The 19,351-nt window shown below is 38.2% G+C and overlaps 1 protein-coding gene across 1 annotated transcript; it reads right to left on the minus strand.

Annotated features, from left to right (window-relative positions):
• Window positions 1–178: 178 nt before the first annotated feature.
• rasl12 (RAS-like, family 12) lies at window positions 179–16,377 on the minus strand. Its single transcript, XM_055154743.1, has 5 exons — window positions 15,949–16,377; window positions 12,406–12,462; window positions 10,534–10,607; window positions 6,341–6,535; window positions 179–1,933 (listed from the first exon to the last, which is right to left on the minus strand). The coding sequence occupies exons 1-5, from the start codon at window positions 16,052–16,054 to the stop codon at window positions 1,604–1,606; spliced, it is 762 nt and encodes a 253-aa protein (XP_055010718.1). The 5' UTR covers window positions 16,055–16,377; the 3' UTR covers window positions 179–1,603.
• Window positions 16,378–19,351: the final 2,974 nt, after the last annotated feature.

A 19,351-nucleotide genomic window follows, 5' to 3' on the forward strand; every position in this document is an offset into this window, starting at 1 on the left:
AGAAGGAATTTAAACAGTACTCCAAGCTTGTTTTCTGACACCTATAAGCACAAAAAAGTCAATTTATATGAGACATTCCAAACTAACTGTAAAATATAAGTATATATTTTTAGTATCTTGCTAAGTTACTGAGAAATGCTCTTGGTTCAGAAAGTGCACTTGAGTCTCTTGAGGGTTATAGGATTTCTTTATAGAATTATACACTTAAATAACAAGAGAGTGTTAATTAGCACAGGTCATACGGGCTGAACCCATTACAGTCTTGCTTAACTATGCAACATAATTACAAAAAGAGCACTAAGACTTCCACACCAGGCTGAGTAGAAATGATGATTCTCTTTGATTTGTCACAAAGCCGGGTTCAAAATAAGCTTTGTTTTACGAGCGGTGAGTGTGCCCGGATATCACTGTGGGAGGCTGCCATTAAAAACATAAGAGTTGGAACACAGCGAATACTGGGAACAATTACCCCGGCACTTTTGACATAATTTGTAATCCATCTTCCGCTGATGAAAGAGCAGACTTAAGCTCATACTTTTATCTCTGGCGCTGGGTCTTTTTCTTATTTTTATATTGGCAACCAACTGCTGTAAAGGACAATGGGGAGCCATCAGTGAAACCATCAGACGTCACAAATGCACTGTCCCTGTTCAAACTTTCTTGTTTACACTATATATGCAAAGTACCAAACTTCAAGGGCACAATCCAACAACTCTACTGTAGAACAATGTAAAATAAATACAAATAAATATAACAACCACCTGACCAGCCAGTCCCTTTTACATTCTGTGAATCCAAGGATCTGGAATTGGACCATAGAGCCTGAAAAAACTGCCTCCTAATTTGATACAATCCAACTACAGCGGCTAATTTAGAGTAGAGTTTCTCAGATGTGGAAGACATCTCATCTCATCAATTTTTGTATCATTCAGCCAATAACTTCCTTCATCTGAGATAAATAATAGTTACTCAGTTCTCTGTGTTCAGTTGGGGTTTTTTTTGTTTTTTTTTTATACAAATCAAGCATGCGTCTCTTTGATTGGTTGTCAATCACACCCTCTGAAATTGTGGAGGCAGGTAGTCTTTGTAACGTTTTGTCAAAGTATGTGCATGCGGCTGGTCAGGTAAGTTAAAAGGATGACTACCACTGTAATCCCCTTTTGATGTGAACATAACCTTACCCAGCATGATGAATTCATGATATTAGTGAGCTTGCAAACTCACGATATTGTGTACATCTGTATTCAGTGTGCTACACATATCAATTTGGCATTAGCTTAGCTTTTTCAGGCTTCATAGACTTTTGTTTTAAATCATTATAATGTAATTTTCCCCTTAAAAAGGCACATCACATTATCTGTGCAACTAAATGAGGTACTGTCCAGCACTAACTTTTTGTGTTTAACACAAAACATTATCCATGACCACAATATTAGATCTGTGCTTTCAGTTCAGTAGTACTACTGATCACATTAGCTTGAGTCATCTTGCTCAGTTGTCGCTTCCTTCCCGTTGTAGTAACTATATAGATAAATGTATCCTAGTATATAGTCTAACAGTGCTTGGTGACCACATTGTCAGTAGTTGAAATGTCATGAGGAGGTCAGAAGATTTTGAAGCCTTTGAGCAGCGTAAGTGTGGCAGCCCTGCGTTTGCTCTGGGCTCTGGAGGTCTTCACTGTGACTAACTTGGCAGTGGCTGGAGCTGGGAGCTCTTTAATACAGGGGGTGGTGAAGGAGGGAGGGGAGGGCAATGTCAGGAGGCTCTTGTCCTCACCGATGTAAACCACACGTCCACATTCCCCGTCTCGTCTGGCTCTCCTCACTGCCTCATGAAAGATCTGCTGAACATCCTGGAAGTCCATACAAGCTGAGATCTCGTAGAACAGACAGCCGAACCGCGAAGCAAGCTCCTCTCCCTCAGATTTACTCACCTGCCTGGAGAGGAATAAGCAAAATTGGTTACTTCTGATTCTAGGCTGTTAAATAATTAAAATAGCCCAGTACTGGACCTGGATATATGAACACTAGAGATGGGACAATTCCCACAACAAGAGGTCAAGATAGACAGAAGAGTCGATCTACAAGAATGAGAAAAAATTTGATTTCGAAATTGTCTAAAAGTTGGCCTTACATTTTTTATTTATTTTTTTATTTTTTAAGTCATAGTAGCACTGCTTTTTGGTGCTACAGAGGTGTAACTCACCAGTGTTAACAATCTGTCCAGTCAAAATTTAAACACACAAAATAAAGACGTGTTCAAAATGAGTGCAGTTTTATCTTGAGAGATCTTCTAGCATGAGATCTTGCTCCATCCTTAGTCAACACTCAACACATGGACAGAGCATTCTCCACTTAAATCTGTCCTTGCTTCCATTGTATTGTATATTATAATGTCTGATGACATAGGTCAGATAGAACTATCCAGAAAGAATTGTCAACAAGGACTGAGCAATAGGAGTCCTTCGCACAAGTTTGCTATGTCAGTCAGTATACAGTGAAAACTTGTACTTATAACTTATAAAGCATAATTGTCCCTGGAAGCAGTGGGACCCCACAATTAGCTGCTTCTTCATTTCTGAAGATGAGCTGCATATTATACCTGGACAACTGAGAGATTTCACGGACAACACATTGTGGCCTTCCTTCCATTGTAGTGTGAACTATTCTCAAAGAAATGTCTGCCAGTACTGAGCTATAAGAGCACTTGATACATGTATGCAATTTCAGTTGCAGAGTAGCCTAGAGTAAAGAGTAAAAAAAGTTGGCAATGTCAAATAAATGTGTATCGCCACGCCACTGCATTTCAGACAATCAAATTTGAAGAAAACTTACAACTTATGTATTGAGGGTCTAAAAGCAAGGAATTCCCCTGCATATAAGAAAATGTAGTTTTGAGAAGAAATGTATCCAAACTTGTCCCTATATACCTTTGCTTTAATGACAACTAGAAATGTTTCCATAAACATCAAAGTGCAGTCGCAGATAAAATGTCCTGACATGCAGTTTTGACACGCTGTGCTGTCCCAGTAGGTGGTCAGAGCGCGCGATGCATCTTTAATGTATCTGTGGCCTTTTAGTCCACATGAAAAAAACTAATCTCCCAAGATATTTTTTGTATAAAAACAATAGGGATGGATGAGGTCTCGTGCTACAAGATCTGGTCCCTTCCATAATGAATACTCAACACACTGAGGTAGGCCTGTCTATTGAAATTTTTCCATACTTCCATTGTAGGGAGTATTATACCTCTAATGATGCAGGCCAGATGGAGCTATCCACAAAGAAATGTCAACTAGAGGAATTCCTGTGTGTAATTTCAGTCAGTATACAATGAAACCTGCTTATTATAAATCTTAACTGTTCTTGGAAGCAGTGGCATTGAAGGGTCTCTTGGGGCCCCTCAATATCACAAAGGAGCCTCCAACTAGAAAGAAATTTGTCTCACTATGCCACTGTACTGTTGTGGCCAAATACTGAAACTGCATTTTAGGCCTATAGCTTGTGTATGGAGCAAGTATAGACATAAGGGCGTTTCACTCTCTGGGGGCCCCAAGTAATTACCTTTCTTGTCCATGGGCTTGAACCACCCCTGCTTGTACGCAGACATATAAGGAGGTTTTCTTGCTGTGAGTAAAAGCTGCTTACAGTGCTAACAATATCTTTTGAGACGAAATGCAGGCAAACGTGTCGGTATGCACCTCGTAAAACATAAAATAGTTTACTTATAAATGACAAATACAAATGTCTCCATGAACATCAAAGCGCTATAACAGATAAAATGTCCTGACTTGCGGTTTTCGCATGCTGTGCTGCCCCAGCAGGTGGTTAGAGCGACGTATCTTTAATGTATCTACGTTCTTATAGTCCGGTAATGATGCTGAAATATATGGCAAGGCATTCAATAATAACCTTCAGATTTACAATATTGACATTTTTACTGTGCGCTATTCAGATACATGACTTAGAGGCTACACATTATGATCTTGCTGACACCATGTTTGTATGAAAAATAGTTGCATAGCTTTGCCCTAGGTTTAGAATTCTGCCGCTTACTTACAACCTTAAACAGCAGGGCATGCGGTGGTAGCTTCCCTGTTTAAAATACACTGCCATTGGTGATCCCTAAGGTTTTTAGAGCTACAATGGCACACAGAGCCGGGAGCTAGCACGCGCCTCTTTTGTAGCATCGCTCCCTATAGGCCATGTCTCTCTTGGCGCACAGTTCGGGTTCAAAATATTCTTTTTTCACAGAGCTGGAAGTCAAATAATATGGGAACCGAACTGACATTATTGCAGGGCATAGTTTGTGACAGTAATTTTTTAAGACTTTTCAGTTTGTTCAGTCTAACCTTTACTCAAATGGCCATGAGGTAATTGGAATATTAAATCGGTAAAATCTCCATAGTATTTCTGACATTATATGTTCTAATATTTGAAGAAGAGCAGAGGAACATAAGAAATACAGTATTAAGATGATTTTAAAGGTGAACTATGTGCAGTTTCTAGTGGAGAGTTGGCCACGTTCTTGTCTCCACGGATATGTCACTGTTTTGCCTAGAAGATTCCACAGTAGGGCAGTAAGCATATCTATCTTTATTGATATATGAAGATGGCATCACCCCATCAAGTTACAGGTCAGATCTAGGGAGAGGTGACCCCACTAATAGTAAGAATGTTTTTTCAAGGTATTTTTGAGCAATAAAGACAATTAAATGCAAGACAGATACATTTTATGCTATATTGTGAAAGTTTTTAAGCAAACTGATATAATCTCCATGGAAACAAGAAGAAAAGTGGAATATTGCCCCTTTAATGAACATACACTCAAATATTAAACCACTATGTTATGTCAATAAGATGGTATTGCTTTGCCTGTTATGTTTCACATTATGACATTAAACATAATCTTTCACTCTACATTTGACCATGAGTGTGTATGCATGCACATCAGTATCCCGGTTATTAGCCATGTCCAGGTTATGTCAGTATTCGGGATACTGTGTATACATGCGTACTGAGAAACCAGGATACTCATCTCCCTGTATACATGATCAAATGGAGTACAGTATCCCAGTTTCTTGACATTATTTTACAAATGTGCAAGTGCAAAATTTTACTTTATTTAATTTAATAAATCAGGAAAAATACAAACAACCATGAGCTCCTTTATCATAGGAAGCTCGGGAGATTCTAACCAGCGATAAGGAGCTATGAGGTATCCCACAATTCACTGCACAGATCAAACCAAACACTGCAGCAGATTTTTTATTAAAATCTTCTACATAAATAAACTCAACTTTACAACATATCAACCATAACCACATCAGCCCGTTTTATAATATAATTTGGCCTTGCGCACATTTGTTTACGTTTTACAGAAAGAAACTTAAGACCGCATGGCTCATTTGCATAAACTGTTAGAGCTGATAGAAACAACTCGCTCCTTGTGCCGCTGATGCAGTTCAGCTTCTGTCGGACTAAAGGACAGGACTCATGACTTTTTTCTGTGACAGAGGATGTGTTGATGATGGTAACACTGTTCTGTGCATATATTGTAGGAGATGTTTCATGTTTAACTTTTTAGCGATCAAATGTGTGCAGGTCATATGAGTACAGATTGTATGTATGCAGGTTTAGCACAGCTCTTTATTTTACAGTCATTTCACTCATGTATGGTCACTTTATTTATGTTGGTCACTTTATTTATGTCGTTACTGTTGTGATGAAAAGACTGAAAAGTTTTGTCTTTTGGATGCATGCACAGTATTCAGGATACTGTGTATACATGCCACAGTATCGTGGAAACCGGGATACTGTGTATACATGTACCATTACGAAACCGGGATACTCAAAAAACCCAATCATAACCGGGATACTGATATACATGTATAAGCACTCAATTAGATTTAAAAAAAAAAAAAAAAATCACAGACTTCACCAGAGAAGTTACACAATATACCTTAAATGATTATGTAATTTTATTTCCCACCCTATATAGCTCACTCCCACTGACCTATGAATTCTTGAAACAGCTAACTTTGTGAATAAATCATTACATAGGATTAGTCTTTAAAAAGTCCACGCTTGTACCTTTGGCTCCTCATATCTCAGGGACACAGCGCTGTGCTTGTGTCTGCATATCCGTTATTGAAGGCCACTAAATATTATTATACAACGTGGTTAAAACCGAATATGTTCACATTACCTTAAATTGTTCATGTGCAAACTTTTCTCCCAAAAACTCCAACAGCAAAAATGAAATCGAATCACCGCAATGTATTATTAAATTTCTCTTGGTTGCAAATTCATGAGTGTATTGTAAAAGTGTGGACAAGGACACCCCTGTAGCGCTCCATGTCTAGTTTGTTCCCCAGCAGAACTATGGGCGTGTGGCTCTTGAATGTTTTATTGTGCACCGACAGCGTGTCCAGGTACTTGTGGCAGACCTTGAAGCTGTCCTGATTGTCAATACCGTAGACCACTATGAAAGCATTGGCCCAGGTCAGGTACCTCTCAGTGTTCACCGGACCGTCCTGGAATCACACCGTAAAACATGCATTCTCACTGGACAGGCAGTATTTACACATGGTTTTATAGAGCAAAAGCAGGCGGGTTGGAAATGTATGTGCCATGTGAGTTAATGGATAGCCTGCCCTTTAAACATAATGTGATTGTTTTTACAGTGAATCAGTGACTATTTTTCACCAGCAGAGGGTACTGTGTATGCATAAATCCAATCAGGTAGAGAGGAGCTATGTTTATCTTTTTACAACACTGACTAAAACATCATCAAATCAAATTACACACATTTGAATAAAACAGAAAAATAATAAAACCAAATAAAACTGTGTCTGGTACTTTGGATTTTGCAGTATTGGTCGTTTTTGTGCCTTTACTGGTTCAGACAATTCTCCAGGGCACTCCAAGATGGTAATTTACTACATGAAATCACTGTATGAATAACTGAGATTGGAATTCCCTGGCACACTGAATGAAAAACAAGGCTCTATGGCAGTGTTTCCCAACCAGAGGTACAGGGACCCTGGGATCACATGAGCACTTCCCAGGGGCTACACATGCAGTGATGGAACTGAAGAAATTGAATGCATTTATTTATTTATTTTTGTAATACGCAAAGATACTGTTTCTGTGGGATATATTTTCTGAAGGTGGAAAGCCAACTGCATGATTCCAGATATGTTTTATGTCATATGCTAAAGAGTATGGCTAAAAAAAAAAAAAACAATTTCCATGGAAACAAGCAGGATAAGGCTAGCCTGATTCATCAGCTGGTTTCACTTCTTAGAAACCATCTGACCTCGCAGTGTTAGAATTTGTTTGCTCGAGGGTAGGCGGGTACTTTTTATCATTTAACCAATTGATGCTATTTGGTAGTCACGTATTTAATGTGCTGCTAACAGGGCTAACTGGTATATTAAGCTTTTCCCAAATCCTGTAGGAAGAAGGGCAATAACGTCTTTCCCACTGATGAAATTCAATAAACAGTCTCTTTGTTCCGGCTTTAAATCCTCGATCGGCTGGTGCCCAAACTTGCACTTCCGGGGTTTTTGCGAACCATCTATTGTGTTTTGATTCCTGACGTAGTTGCTGGAGAGAAATGAAATTGGGCGGAGGCACTAGGTGGCGCCAGTCTGGCTAGGATAAGGCCCTCCTCCAGGGAAAATATAAGAAACCACTCGCGGTAACGACATGTTTTTCTTTGTTTTTTGGCGCAATAAATGCAACCATAATGATCTAAACACATGTAAGTTCTTTGAGAAAATCGTACATTTCCTCAAATATAATGAAAACAGGAAAAAGCTATAACTGGCAACCTGTGATTAGAAAAAAAACACCAGTACATGATGAATATGAGACAAAAAAAAGTTGAGAACCACTACTAGAGCATACTAACACATAAAAAATGAAATAAAGCTTTAACGATGCACAGCAATTAAAAGAAAATATTTAAATTTCAGTCATTTCTGATCAGCCTGGATAAAAAGCATGTGGTTAGGAGCAATATTCATACTTTTAAGGAAGAAAGTTGACTATTTTTGTGCTAAAAGGCAATGATTAAAAGTCTGTGCAGTTGTTTATGTTGAGGAAATGGAAAGTCATTAATCAAATCAGGAATCAAGAGGGTGAAAATCCGCATTTGTCATATCTCCAAGTCGTAGTTAAAATGAACACTTAAAATATGTAATGTATTTAGTAAAGAAAGATGTTCATATATTAGAAGCATCTGAGGCTTGATAAATACGTTACTGTTTTCTTTTGCAGCTCCTCTCTTGCAGATGTATTTCTTCTTAATAATGGCCCAGCTGCAGCACTTGGTTTTACTGATCATTAGAACAAGTTGATGAAGTGCAAACACTTTTAAAAGTTCTTTCTCTCTCAACAGCCAAATGACTTTTTAGATTATTTATATATTTACAGTAGATTTTATTTATTTATTTTTTTTTTTATGTTAAAAGGAGCACGATGTAACTTTTCTGGTAGGTCTGCCACCTACCTGTTTCCATAGAGATGTTGTTGCTGCCTGAAATGTCCCACAGAATTACATTAAACGTATATCTGTATTATATATCTGCTGGCTAAAGGGAGAGTGAGGGGGAGGAGAGGGCGGGGTTGGTAGGACTAAAGGGGAGAGTGAAGGGGAGGAGAGGAGGGCTCTGGAGGACTAAAGGGGAAAGTGAGGGGGTACGGGATCTGGAGGACTGAAGGGGAGAATGAGGTGGGGGTTGGGGACTAAAGGGGGAGGAGTGGGGGGGGGAGGAAACAGGGTATGGGGGACTAAAGGGGAGAGTGAGGGGACAGGAGGGGCGAAGTCTGGAGGACTAAAGGGGAAAGTGAGCAGGGGCAGGGTCTGGAGTACTAAAGGGGAGAGTGAGGGGGGAGGAGGGACGGGCTCTGAGGGACTAAAGGGGAGTGTGAGGGGTTTCGGGATCTGGAGGACTAAAGGAGAGAGTGAGGAGAAGGTTGTGGACTAAAGAAGAGAGTTAGGGGGAAAGAGGGATAGTCTATGAGGACTAAAGGGGAGAGTGGGGGGGTCTGGAGGACTAAAGGGGAGAGTGAGAGGGAAAGAGGGACAGGGTATAGAGGACTAAAGAGGAGAGTAAGGGGGGAGTAGGGGTCTACATGTATAAGGAACACTGTGTTTGGTCTGTCAGGAACAAACTCATCAAAGTCTGCCCTTCCAGCCAGGTGTTTCTAATGGAAGCTAGTCAAAGCAAAAGCTAAATATACTGGCCACTTGAGACCTCAAATCTGCAAAGGAAAGGAACTGTATGTAAGGTTTTGTTTTTAAATTCCATAAACATGACCTAACTGTCTACCCAGATACAGTACAAAGTACAATGTTCAAATCAGATAGAGCTTTTACTGATAACAATTGTAATGTTGATTTATTTTTAGCTACAAAAACATTAGACATAATGGGCAAGTATGTTATAATTTGGTGTTTTGGTTCTAAAGATGATTATCTAGTGAGAAAGTAGAATGAGCCTTGCATAAGTCTCTCATTTGGGTTGCCAGTTTAAATGCTGAAATCCAGTCAGTATAAACCTAAAAGGACTCTCTCTGACCTCAAGTCTCACAACCCCAGCATCTGCAGCCAATCCTTAATCTGTGCTAGAGGTTGGCATGTCTATATACTAAGAATGTGAAGACTGTGTATGCGTCTTCTATTTAAGGTAATGGTAACGCAGGTTCAGTTGTGATTGTAGTAATTTTTAAAAACTGTAACAGGGCAGGCTACATACAGTTTCTTTAACTTAAATTGCACAAAAATTTTGAAAAAAAAAATTACTTCACCATAGATATTGCGCTTAAAACACCATGTACCAAATTTAGTAGCAAGAACTGCAACGTTTCTGGTGGAGGGTCCATCAGCAGACTTATATCCATTAAGATGTTATGTTCCACAGTATGACGTTAAACATATCTGTCTCCATGGAAACAATCAGGCGATACCACTAGATCAAGTTACAAGTCAGATCTGTGAAGTGGCAATCCTGCTCACAGTAAGAATGCAAGTGTTACAAGACATCTTCCTCAACAATAAATGCACCTGCAATTGACCCAATTCAAGCAGAATCTCACTAGAAAGTTACATTTAAAACTTTTAAAGGTGCATAGTGTAGCATTTCTGGTGAAGGGTCCGTCACCTGCTTGTTTCTATGGATATGTCAATGCTCTGCCTTGAATATTCCACAATATGACACTAAACAGCTCTACCTTACATGTATTCAATAAATGGTGGTCTTATAGTTCCAAAATACCTAGAAAAACAAGTATTCTGACATTGAGGAAGTCGCCTCTCCACAGATCTGACCTGTAACTCAGTCTGGTTTGGCCTCCATGAAGATAGAAAGGTTTAATGCCATACTGGGAAACATTCCAGACAAAGCAATAAAATCTCCATGGAAAAAAGCATTTGATGGACGATCCACCAGAAAAGTTACACAACACACCTTTAAGCACAACTCTACACACGTCTGCGTACACATGTGAGACATTTTCTCCATACCTGATCATAGGTGTCCATCACTCGCACCACCACGGGCTGCTGGTCCACAATCTCCTCCGAAGCATAAATATCCTCTGGGGCCATGTGGAGAGAGCAGCGGAAAAGAGCTATTTACTTTCTCATTTTCGCTGTACGCCACATCCACCCTGCAATTTAGTGTCTACCCCCATCACATACAAACACGTGCACGCTCATGTTGGCTTGCCGTGCTTCTTGGGGACATCACAGTGACTTTCCATTTCATTTCCTGGAGACTGATCCTAACCTTTTGTGCAATTTTGCAGTGGTACAAAGTTATTCCTTACCTTACCGTATGCATTTGCGAACATCCTAATTATTCTCGTGCATTTCACAAGTGGCCAGAGTGGAGTTTTGTCATCACGGTAATGCTAACAACAACTAGCATGTTAAGTTGTGTTATGCTGTTAGCCTCATCATTTTGGTATCAAAATGTTTGTATTAACCCGCTGTATATGATTTTAGTTTTTATTTAGTTATTTTGATCTTAAATAAATTGCTATTACTAATATGGAACTTCAAATCTTCATTTAAAGCACTTTAAAAAACAAGGTTTACAAAGTGCTGTGCAAGTCGCAAAGATAGGGTGACCAGACATCCACATTTAACCAGGATAGTCCCAGTTTTGAGCCCTGTGATTTATACAAAACCAGTGATTTGTCCCAGTTTTATACAAAAAATTTTCCTGACAAATTTTTTGACCAATTTGATCTCAACTCTGCTTAAACCAGGACTAAACTAAGACTAAACCAGGTCTAAACCAGGACCAAACTTAAGACTAAACCAGGACCACATCAGGTCAAAACCAGGACTACATGAGATTTAAACCAGGTCAAAACCAGAACTAAACTAACACTAAACCAGGACTACATCAGGTCTAAACCAGGACTACATGAGATTTAAACCAGGTCTAAACCAGGTTTCAACCAGAACTAAACCAGTACCAAAACAGGACAAAACTAAGACTAAACCAGGACTACATCAGATCTAAACCAGGACTAAAACAGGACTATAACATTTTTTGACTAATCTGATCCCTGCCAACTGTAAAGAGAAGCATAAATTGTCAAAACTGTGTTGATGAATGACCATAAAGCAAAAAAAAATAAAAAATCCAGCAACAGAAGTCCCTCAGATTATGACACGAGAATGCACAATGTTATATGCTCTTTTCACTATTTTATTTTTCCCAACCATCCCAACCCAAGTGTGTCCCAGTTTAGAATTTTGAAAATCTGGTCACCCTATGCAAAGAACAATAAAAATAACATATACTACAAAAAGCACACATTCAATTAATTATAATAAGTTAATAAAATAAAAATAAATAAGGTATAAAATCAAGCTAAAGGAAGGTCAACTGATAAAAATTTGTTTAAAGAAGTTATTTAAAAGATGATACTGATGGTGCGAGCCTTATCTCCTCGGGCAGGTCGTTCCAAAGCCGAGGCACCTGGACTGAAATGGCTCAATTGCCCTTTGTCTGGAACCAGGACTTTGGAAGAGCCACAGGGACCTGATTGAGGATCCAAGGCTGCAGTAGGGCTCGTACAGGGTTAAAAATTCTGATATGTAACTTGGTGCAAGACCTAAACAAGCTTTAAAAGTGACCAGTAAAATCTTAAGATCAATTCTATAACACACAGGCAGCCAGTGAAGGGAAGTAAAACAGGGTCATGTTTTGATGTCTGGAGGATTTACATCATGGGGACCTGATTTTTGTCCACATAGAGAAGCCTGGACCTCATGATGTGAAGTTGTAAACAGATTTGAGTCTCCACAGTGTGATAGCTAAATAAATACCTGCTCACACACACACAAACACATATGATTCTATGCAGGCTTAAGACTCACCTAGGCGGGGGTCATACTCACTGATGAAGCGCTTTGTGAGGAACTTTACAATCAGGGCTGCAAAACAAACCAAGACAAGCATTGTAACTAGGGCGGTGAGAGAATGGTTGTTACGATGGCACATTGCAAAGGCTGTTATTATTTAGGTTACATATAGAGTCTTCTGCAAAGAACATCATGCCCCTGTGTCTTGGGGTCTTATTAAATACCCTTGTTCAAACATGCTCTGAAATGCTCATCATTCTTAGTTTAGCAGTTCCTATTTCTGTCTTCTGTCCAATACTCCTGGGTGTGTTTAAAGGCGCATTGTGTAACTTTTCTGGTGGAGGGTCTGGTAACACATTATTTTAGGCTACACTTATTAACATCTAACTACCTGCAAATAACTTGTCATTAATTAGTATTATTCAGTATTAGTATTATTATTCCTTATTCATGTCTGATTCCCCATAAGCTTATTCACTTTCCTATTAATAGACTTCTTATTACTGCTTATTAATATGATATTAGACCATTTTTGTCCATGAATTATGATTCTAATAAGCTTTTGATGCAAATAACTAAAAACTACATTTCTTCTGCTATTAGTCCTACAACTAGCCAGGCTGGCGCCACCTAGTGCCTGCAATCAATTTCATTTCTCTAAAACGACTAGGTCAGGAATCGGAATACACTAGATGGTTTGCAAGAACCCCAGACGTGCGAGTCTGGGCACCAGCCAATCAGCGAAGAGCCATACATTCTGTGTTGTCAATGATTCCTGAGATCGAGGATTTAAAGCAAATGTTTGGTGAATTTTATCAAGGGGAAAGATGTTTTTGCCCTTCTTCCTACAGGATTTTGCCAAAGCTTAATATACCAGTTAGCCTTGTTAGCGGTGCCTTACATACGTCACGACCAAATAGCAGAGATTGGTTAAATAAATAAAAGTACCCATGTACCATCGAGTGAACAAATTCTAATGCTGCGAGGCTAGACAGTTTCCACAAAGTTAAACTGTCTGATAAATCAGGCTATCCTTCACCGGCTTATTAGAATCATAATTCATGGACAAAAATTGCCTAGAATCATACTAATAAGCAGTAATAAGAAGTGTGTTAATAGGAAAGTGTAAATATCTAACTAATAGCAGAATAAGCTTTTGGGGAATCAGAGATTAATAAAGGTTAAATAAATACCAATTAATGACAAATTAACTACTTACAACTATGCATTAGCAGGTAGTTAGATGTTAATAAGTGTACCCTAAAATAAAGTGTTACAAGGCATCAGTTTACAAGTTTATCTGTATAGAGCTATTTGTACACAAAGTAATTCAAAGCTTTACAGAATAAGAATGACATTAAAGTCACAATACAAACAAATCAAAACATAATCATCATACAATTACCATTAATAGAGAAGACAGAAGCGTGCATAATGGAGACACTATCACTTTGCTTGTAATGTTTCACAGTATGACAGGAGTAAATTTATATATTTCCACTGAGACAAGCAGATGACACTATCAGGCCATGTTATGGGGAAGATCTGTGGAGTGGTGAGCCCGTTAACAGAGTGAATGCATGTTTTTAAGGTAATTTTGAGTAACATAAAAACCCCATAATGAAGTAAATGTAAGATTGATAAATTTAATGCCATACTTTGGAACATTCCAGGCAAAACAATAACATCTCCATGGGCACAAGCAGATGATGCATACTCTACCAGAAAAAAGTGGAAAATGTTTTGGATCTTTGTTTTAAACAGGCCCAAGATTTGTCAGAAAAAAAGCAACTATATTTTTTATAATTTTTCCCAAATTGTCGTGCCATAGTTGTATAAAAAAAGGAACAAAACGATCTAAATGTACAGGCTCAGATGAGAGGTCAGAGGGGCCATGAGAAAACCACCGCTCTGTAAACATTCCCATTTCCAGCCTAGTAGTGTAATAATCTAAATATGTGCTTCATTAAATAATTCATTATAAGAAAAATGGGGGCATATTAGAGTTTTCTTGCTCATAACAACGATTACATAAAAAGCTGAATGGTATATTTACAGTACAATAATTACTGTAGAGAAGGAGACAAGAGGGATTCAGTATAGAATTATTCATTGTTAGCCACAAGGGCTGTGTGTTAAAAGTGGATACAATCTAAATTGCCATTTGAATCGCAGAAATTAGCCGAGCACAAAAGCAGCAATTATTCAGGTAATAGCGTATAAAGCTCACTGCAGGGAACAACATACAAAGTTATTATTAGAACTAAACTTTATGATGCTATGAGGCTACACATACCAGTAAAAGAAGCCATGGTTTTACATAAATGCATATTTTCAATAACATGTTTACACTAATATGCAGTAGTCATGTGCAATTAGAATCAGCATTACTTTCAGTCAATAATCCCAAAGGAGAATTCTTTTAACATCTTAAGTTCTGTATCATGGCATTGAATATTTTATGTAAACATTCCTTAAACATTTACACAAAACTATTTCAGTGCAGTTGATACCACCAGGCCAAGTTTGAGGTCAGATCTGTGGAGTGGCTCTCACAGTAACAATGCAATATAATGGGACAATATACATGTTATAAAAGAAATGCTATATAGATAAGTTTAAGGTCATATATGTAGAGATGCAGGTAAAGCAGAAACATCTCCATGGAGACAAGCTGATGGCCCGTCCTCCACCAGAAAAGTTACATAGTGCACCTCTAAGAGATTTCAATCATATTTTTATTGATTTAAATTTGTCTATCTAACTCACACTTGCCATATCAGCAGTTAAGGAATTTCACAAGGCTGTTTAATTATTCCCCCGCACCCTTTACAGATCAGCAGTTTTACCTTTGGATTTATGAGCTAGCCTATAAAACCAAGACAATTGCACTTGTCAATGTACTTTTGACAGGTCTCCCTATTTCTTTCCTTTTAGTATAGACTTAATTTTACTATCCTTGGGGAATAAGTTGTAAGAATACATTAAAGGGCCCATACTATGCTATTTTCTGATCTATGTTGTAATGTTGTTTCTTCATCAAAAACATAGATGGAGGTTTTGGCTGTATTTTTCTCTCAAACAGAAAATACTCTGCTCCACTTTCACCTTTTGATGTCATTTGGCAATACAGAAAATGCTCTACTGTGTTTTTAAACTCAGCATACACCTTCACTAGAATTATTTGGATGATTTCAGCCCTGGAATTGCCAATTTCAACTGAACAAAAGATAAATGTAGCTCTTGACATACAAGCATTTTGAGCTTTGGAGATGTAGACAGACAAATAATAAAATAATTGCTCAAAAATGCATGTGTGAATGAAACCAAACACAACCCTGGGTATGTTTTTGATGATGTAACAACATAATAACATGGATTAAAGCTCACAATTATCAATTTTGTGTAATGTTGGACCTTTAAATTGAAGTCAAATGATGTAGATCTAGTAAAACTATATACAGCAGTCAAGGCCAACTCAAATCAGATTAACACACTGAAATGAAATAATATTAACTAAGGAGGACGAATCATTTTTGCAGTGTAACAAAGTCTTACCCGATTTCCCTGACCCCGTTGCTCCCAGCAGCACTAAGTTACATTCACATCTCTCCGGCGCAGCTGTTAAGTTGCAGGTCTTAACTTTCCCAAACATCACGGACATAGCTGTTCCTCCACGCTTCTTTAGGCTCCTTAATTCAAAACATCTTCTCTTGCTTCCTTCAGATCATGCAACCCATTCAAAATACAATACATTTGCATATAGACAGAAGCCATTGCTGAACCCATATTACATCTGATACGGCGCAGTCACGTTGAGCTATAGTGCTGGAAAGTTGTCTCAAAAGTTTCTCTCCGGTTGACTTGGCGAGACCGTGGGCAGTGAGGAGTAGAGTATGAGGAAGAGAGAAAAAACTCTTAGCTAGCATCTGATCAACGTCCGCTCCATTTTAGGGAAAACACTTCAAACGGGGCCCATAAACTGCACACTGGATGAAAAGAGGGAGCACACATTCATGATCGCTGTGGAGACTTGGACAAGGGCCAAACAAACTAAACACAAACAGGCCCAGTTTTTAGCCATTTCCTGTGTTATAAGAGCACACCCAAAATTCAAAGGAAAAACTAATGCATGCTTCTACTAGCCTCACGGGTATAGGCTACTATTTTTATTATCGTTAGGTTAAATTGGCAGTGGGGCTAACAGTAAAAGTGTATATAGACCAAGAGCTGAGAAACAGAATTGTGATTACTTAAGTAGTTTAATTACAATATTTTTACTACTACTTGCTGCTTTACATACTAATATATCTAGATTTTAGTTGACATCATTAAAGGGGCCCTATTATACTACTTTCTGATCTATATTATAATGTTTTTTCCTGATTAAAAAATTTTAAACTCCATACAGCTTCACGAGAATCATTTGGATAATTTCTTAATTTCAACTCTGGAATTTCCCATCACTGCTAAACTAAAGTTAAAAGGTAGTTGTTAACTAGACAGGCTAATAATAAAGGGTCATTCAAACATATATGAATGAATCAAAACACAACTACAGGTAAGTTTTTGATGAGATAACATTCTAACATAAACCAGCCTAACGCCACTTAATGCCTCCGATCAATTTAATTTCTCTCCAGAAACTAGGTCAGGAATCAAAATACAATAGATGGTTCGCAAAAACCCCGGAAGTGCAAGTCCGGGCACCAGCCAATCAGCGAAACACCATATATTCAGTGTTGTCAACGATTCCCGAGATCGAGTATTTAAAGCCGGAACAAAGACAATGTTTGGTGAATTTCGCAAAGTTGAAAGACGTTATTGCCCTTCTTCCTGTGGGATTTGGGAAAGGCTGAATATACCAGTTATCCCCATTAGTGGTGCATTAGATACGTGACTACCAAATAGCATCAATTGGTTAAATGATAAAAAGTACCCGCCTACTGTCCAGTGAATGAATTCTAATACTGCAAGGTCAGACGGTTTCTACGAAGTGAAACCAGCTGATGAATCAGGCTATTCTAACATGGCCTAAGCCCACAAGAATCTATTTATCATAATATAGAACCTTTGAAAATCGGTTTTCTTTATATTTAATTACATTTTTATATCTTTAAATATTTTATCTCTATGGTTGTTGATTTACTTCCTACATGCGGGGGGCAGTATTTGCACTTGGTTGAAATTGTGCACAAAGTAATACATAACACAACACAACTCTAAGGTTTAAAATTGTGTTTTTTCATCATTTTGTTCACCTGCCAGAGGTTTGCCCATAGAAATCACCAAACTAAATGTTTAATGTCTAATAGCTCAAAAACAAAAGTTGACACTAAACATGTACTTTTACAATGTATAAATGAATGTAATGCAGAGAACATGCATAGAAAACATAAATACATACATATAATACAAAAAGTAAATATTTCTTTTCTATAATAATAAACAAAAATAAATGGGATGCAGATTTTACTTGTGTTCGAAAAAGTAGTGGGCGGAAGTAAATACTTATTTAACCCCATCCCTTTTTCTACTGTCCCAATGTACTCAGTGTATTTTGTGTCTCTGATTTGAAGTCAATTCTGTCAGCCTTATTGAATTACATGTAATTCTGCAATAAAGATTTGTCTCTAAAACTGTAGCCTAAGCATGCAGGCTATCTTATAAACTGGGTCCAAAATGTAGCCATGTTTGAGTCTCTCACCCATCAGCTATTAAAGGCTCACTATCTGATTTTTCCCATGTTTTGAGCAAAATTTTCTTGCCCCAGGACAGATATATTTTAGGATATAAGAAGCTCTTGAAGTCAAAATAAGTCTGCTGCGTGCTGTGTGCATCTTATTGTCCAGTAATCAGGAAGTGTGCAGTAGCATGCTAGTTATTGTTAGCTTTACCGTTGTGACAAAACTCTGCTCTTGTCTCTGAGAGCTGTGAAAAGCTCTTGTAAACTCATTTCTGTGAATAATTAGGATGTTTTGAATGCATAAGGTGAGGTTTGGACAAATGCAAACCATTAAAAATTTATTCTGTTTAGTTTTTTGTTTTGATTTTTAAGACAGTAAAGTTTTTAATGCGTCTTATAATCCGGTGCGCCTTATGCATGAAAACAGATGAGAGACTTCGACATTATTGATATAGTGCCTTATAATCTGGTGCGCCTTATATTCCGAAAAATACGATACTTGAACATGTGTGAATGAAACAAAACACAACTCCAGGTACAGTATGTTTTTGATGAAGTAACAACATTATAACATGGCATAAAGCTCACAAGAGTCAATTTGGTGTTATATAAGACCTTTAAAGCCTAGAGTGCCTTTAAAATGCTGGACAATTATTTAACACACAATGTCTCAATAACCCATTTTCATTGGCTATTTCTCTGTCTCAGTGACCTAATAGTTACCCTAAAGAAACATAATGTTTTTCCTTTATAGTTTGGAAGATAAAACGTCTAATAGAGCAGGCCATTGAAGTCTATTTTAAAAACAAATGAGCTCTAGAAAGTGGCATGAATAAAATGTGACTGTAGGAAACATCCCATTGTTTCAGTGTGAGTGCCACCCAAGGACAAGTCTTCAGCTGTCCCCCAACTGTCAACCCCGAACAAAGAGCAATATGAATCATCCACACATCCAGTAGAGACGTGCCGTTTATCCATCTCCCCTTTCAGTGGGGATACACAGCTTTCTCCTTTGGCTGCCTGTCATCATAATGTCTGCGTACTATGTATAGAGCGTGTTCTCACTGCAGTGGAAACAAATCTACCATCTGCTCCGGACTAGATGTAATATTGATGTACATGAGGTGAAACTACACATTTGCCTGAGTGTTTTCATTTCAGACTTGGAGGAACTACGTCTTGCTGCCACCTTCACATTGGGATGTAATGAGGATCTGCTGCAATGAAGTGATGGAATCCAGCTGTCCCGTTCTCCAGCCAGGACAACGCAAGCTG

The sequence above is a fragment of the Boleophthalmus pectinirostris genome, unplaced genomic scaffold (genome assembly GCF_026225935.1).
Source record: "Boleophthalmus pectinirostris isolate CB_2022bp ecotype Guang Dong unplaced genomic scaffold, ASM2622593v1 HiC_scaffold_19, whole genome shotgun sequence".
In the NCBI taxonomy this organism is placed as follows: domain Eukaryota; kingdom Metazoa; phylum Chordata; class Actinopteri; order Gobiiformes; family Gobiidae; genus Boleophthalmus; species Boleophthalmus pectinirostris.

Coding starts and splice junctions, on each gene's coding strand:
- rasl12 (XM_055154743.1), bottom strand. CDS start 16,054: ATGTCCGTGATGTTTGGGAAAGTTAAGACCTGCAACTTAACAGCTGCG. Junction 10,608..12,405: donor TGAGTATGACCCCCGCCTAG/GTGAGTCTTAAG, acceptor ACATGGCCCCAG/AGGATATTTATGCTTCGGAG. Junction 1,934..6,340: donor ACATGGAGCGCTACAGGGGT/GTCCTTGTCCAC, acceptor CTCTCCAGGCAG/GTGAGTAAATCTGAGGGAGA.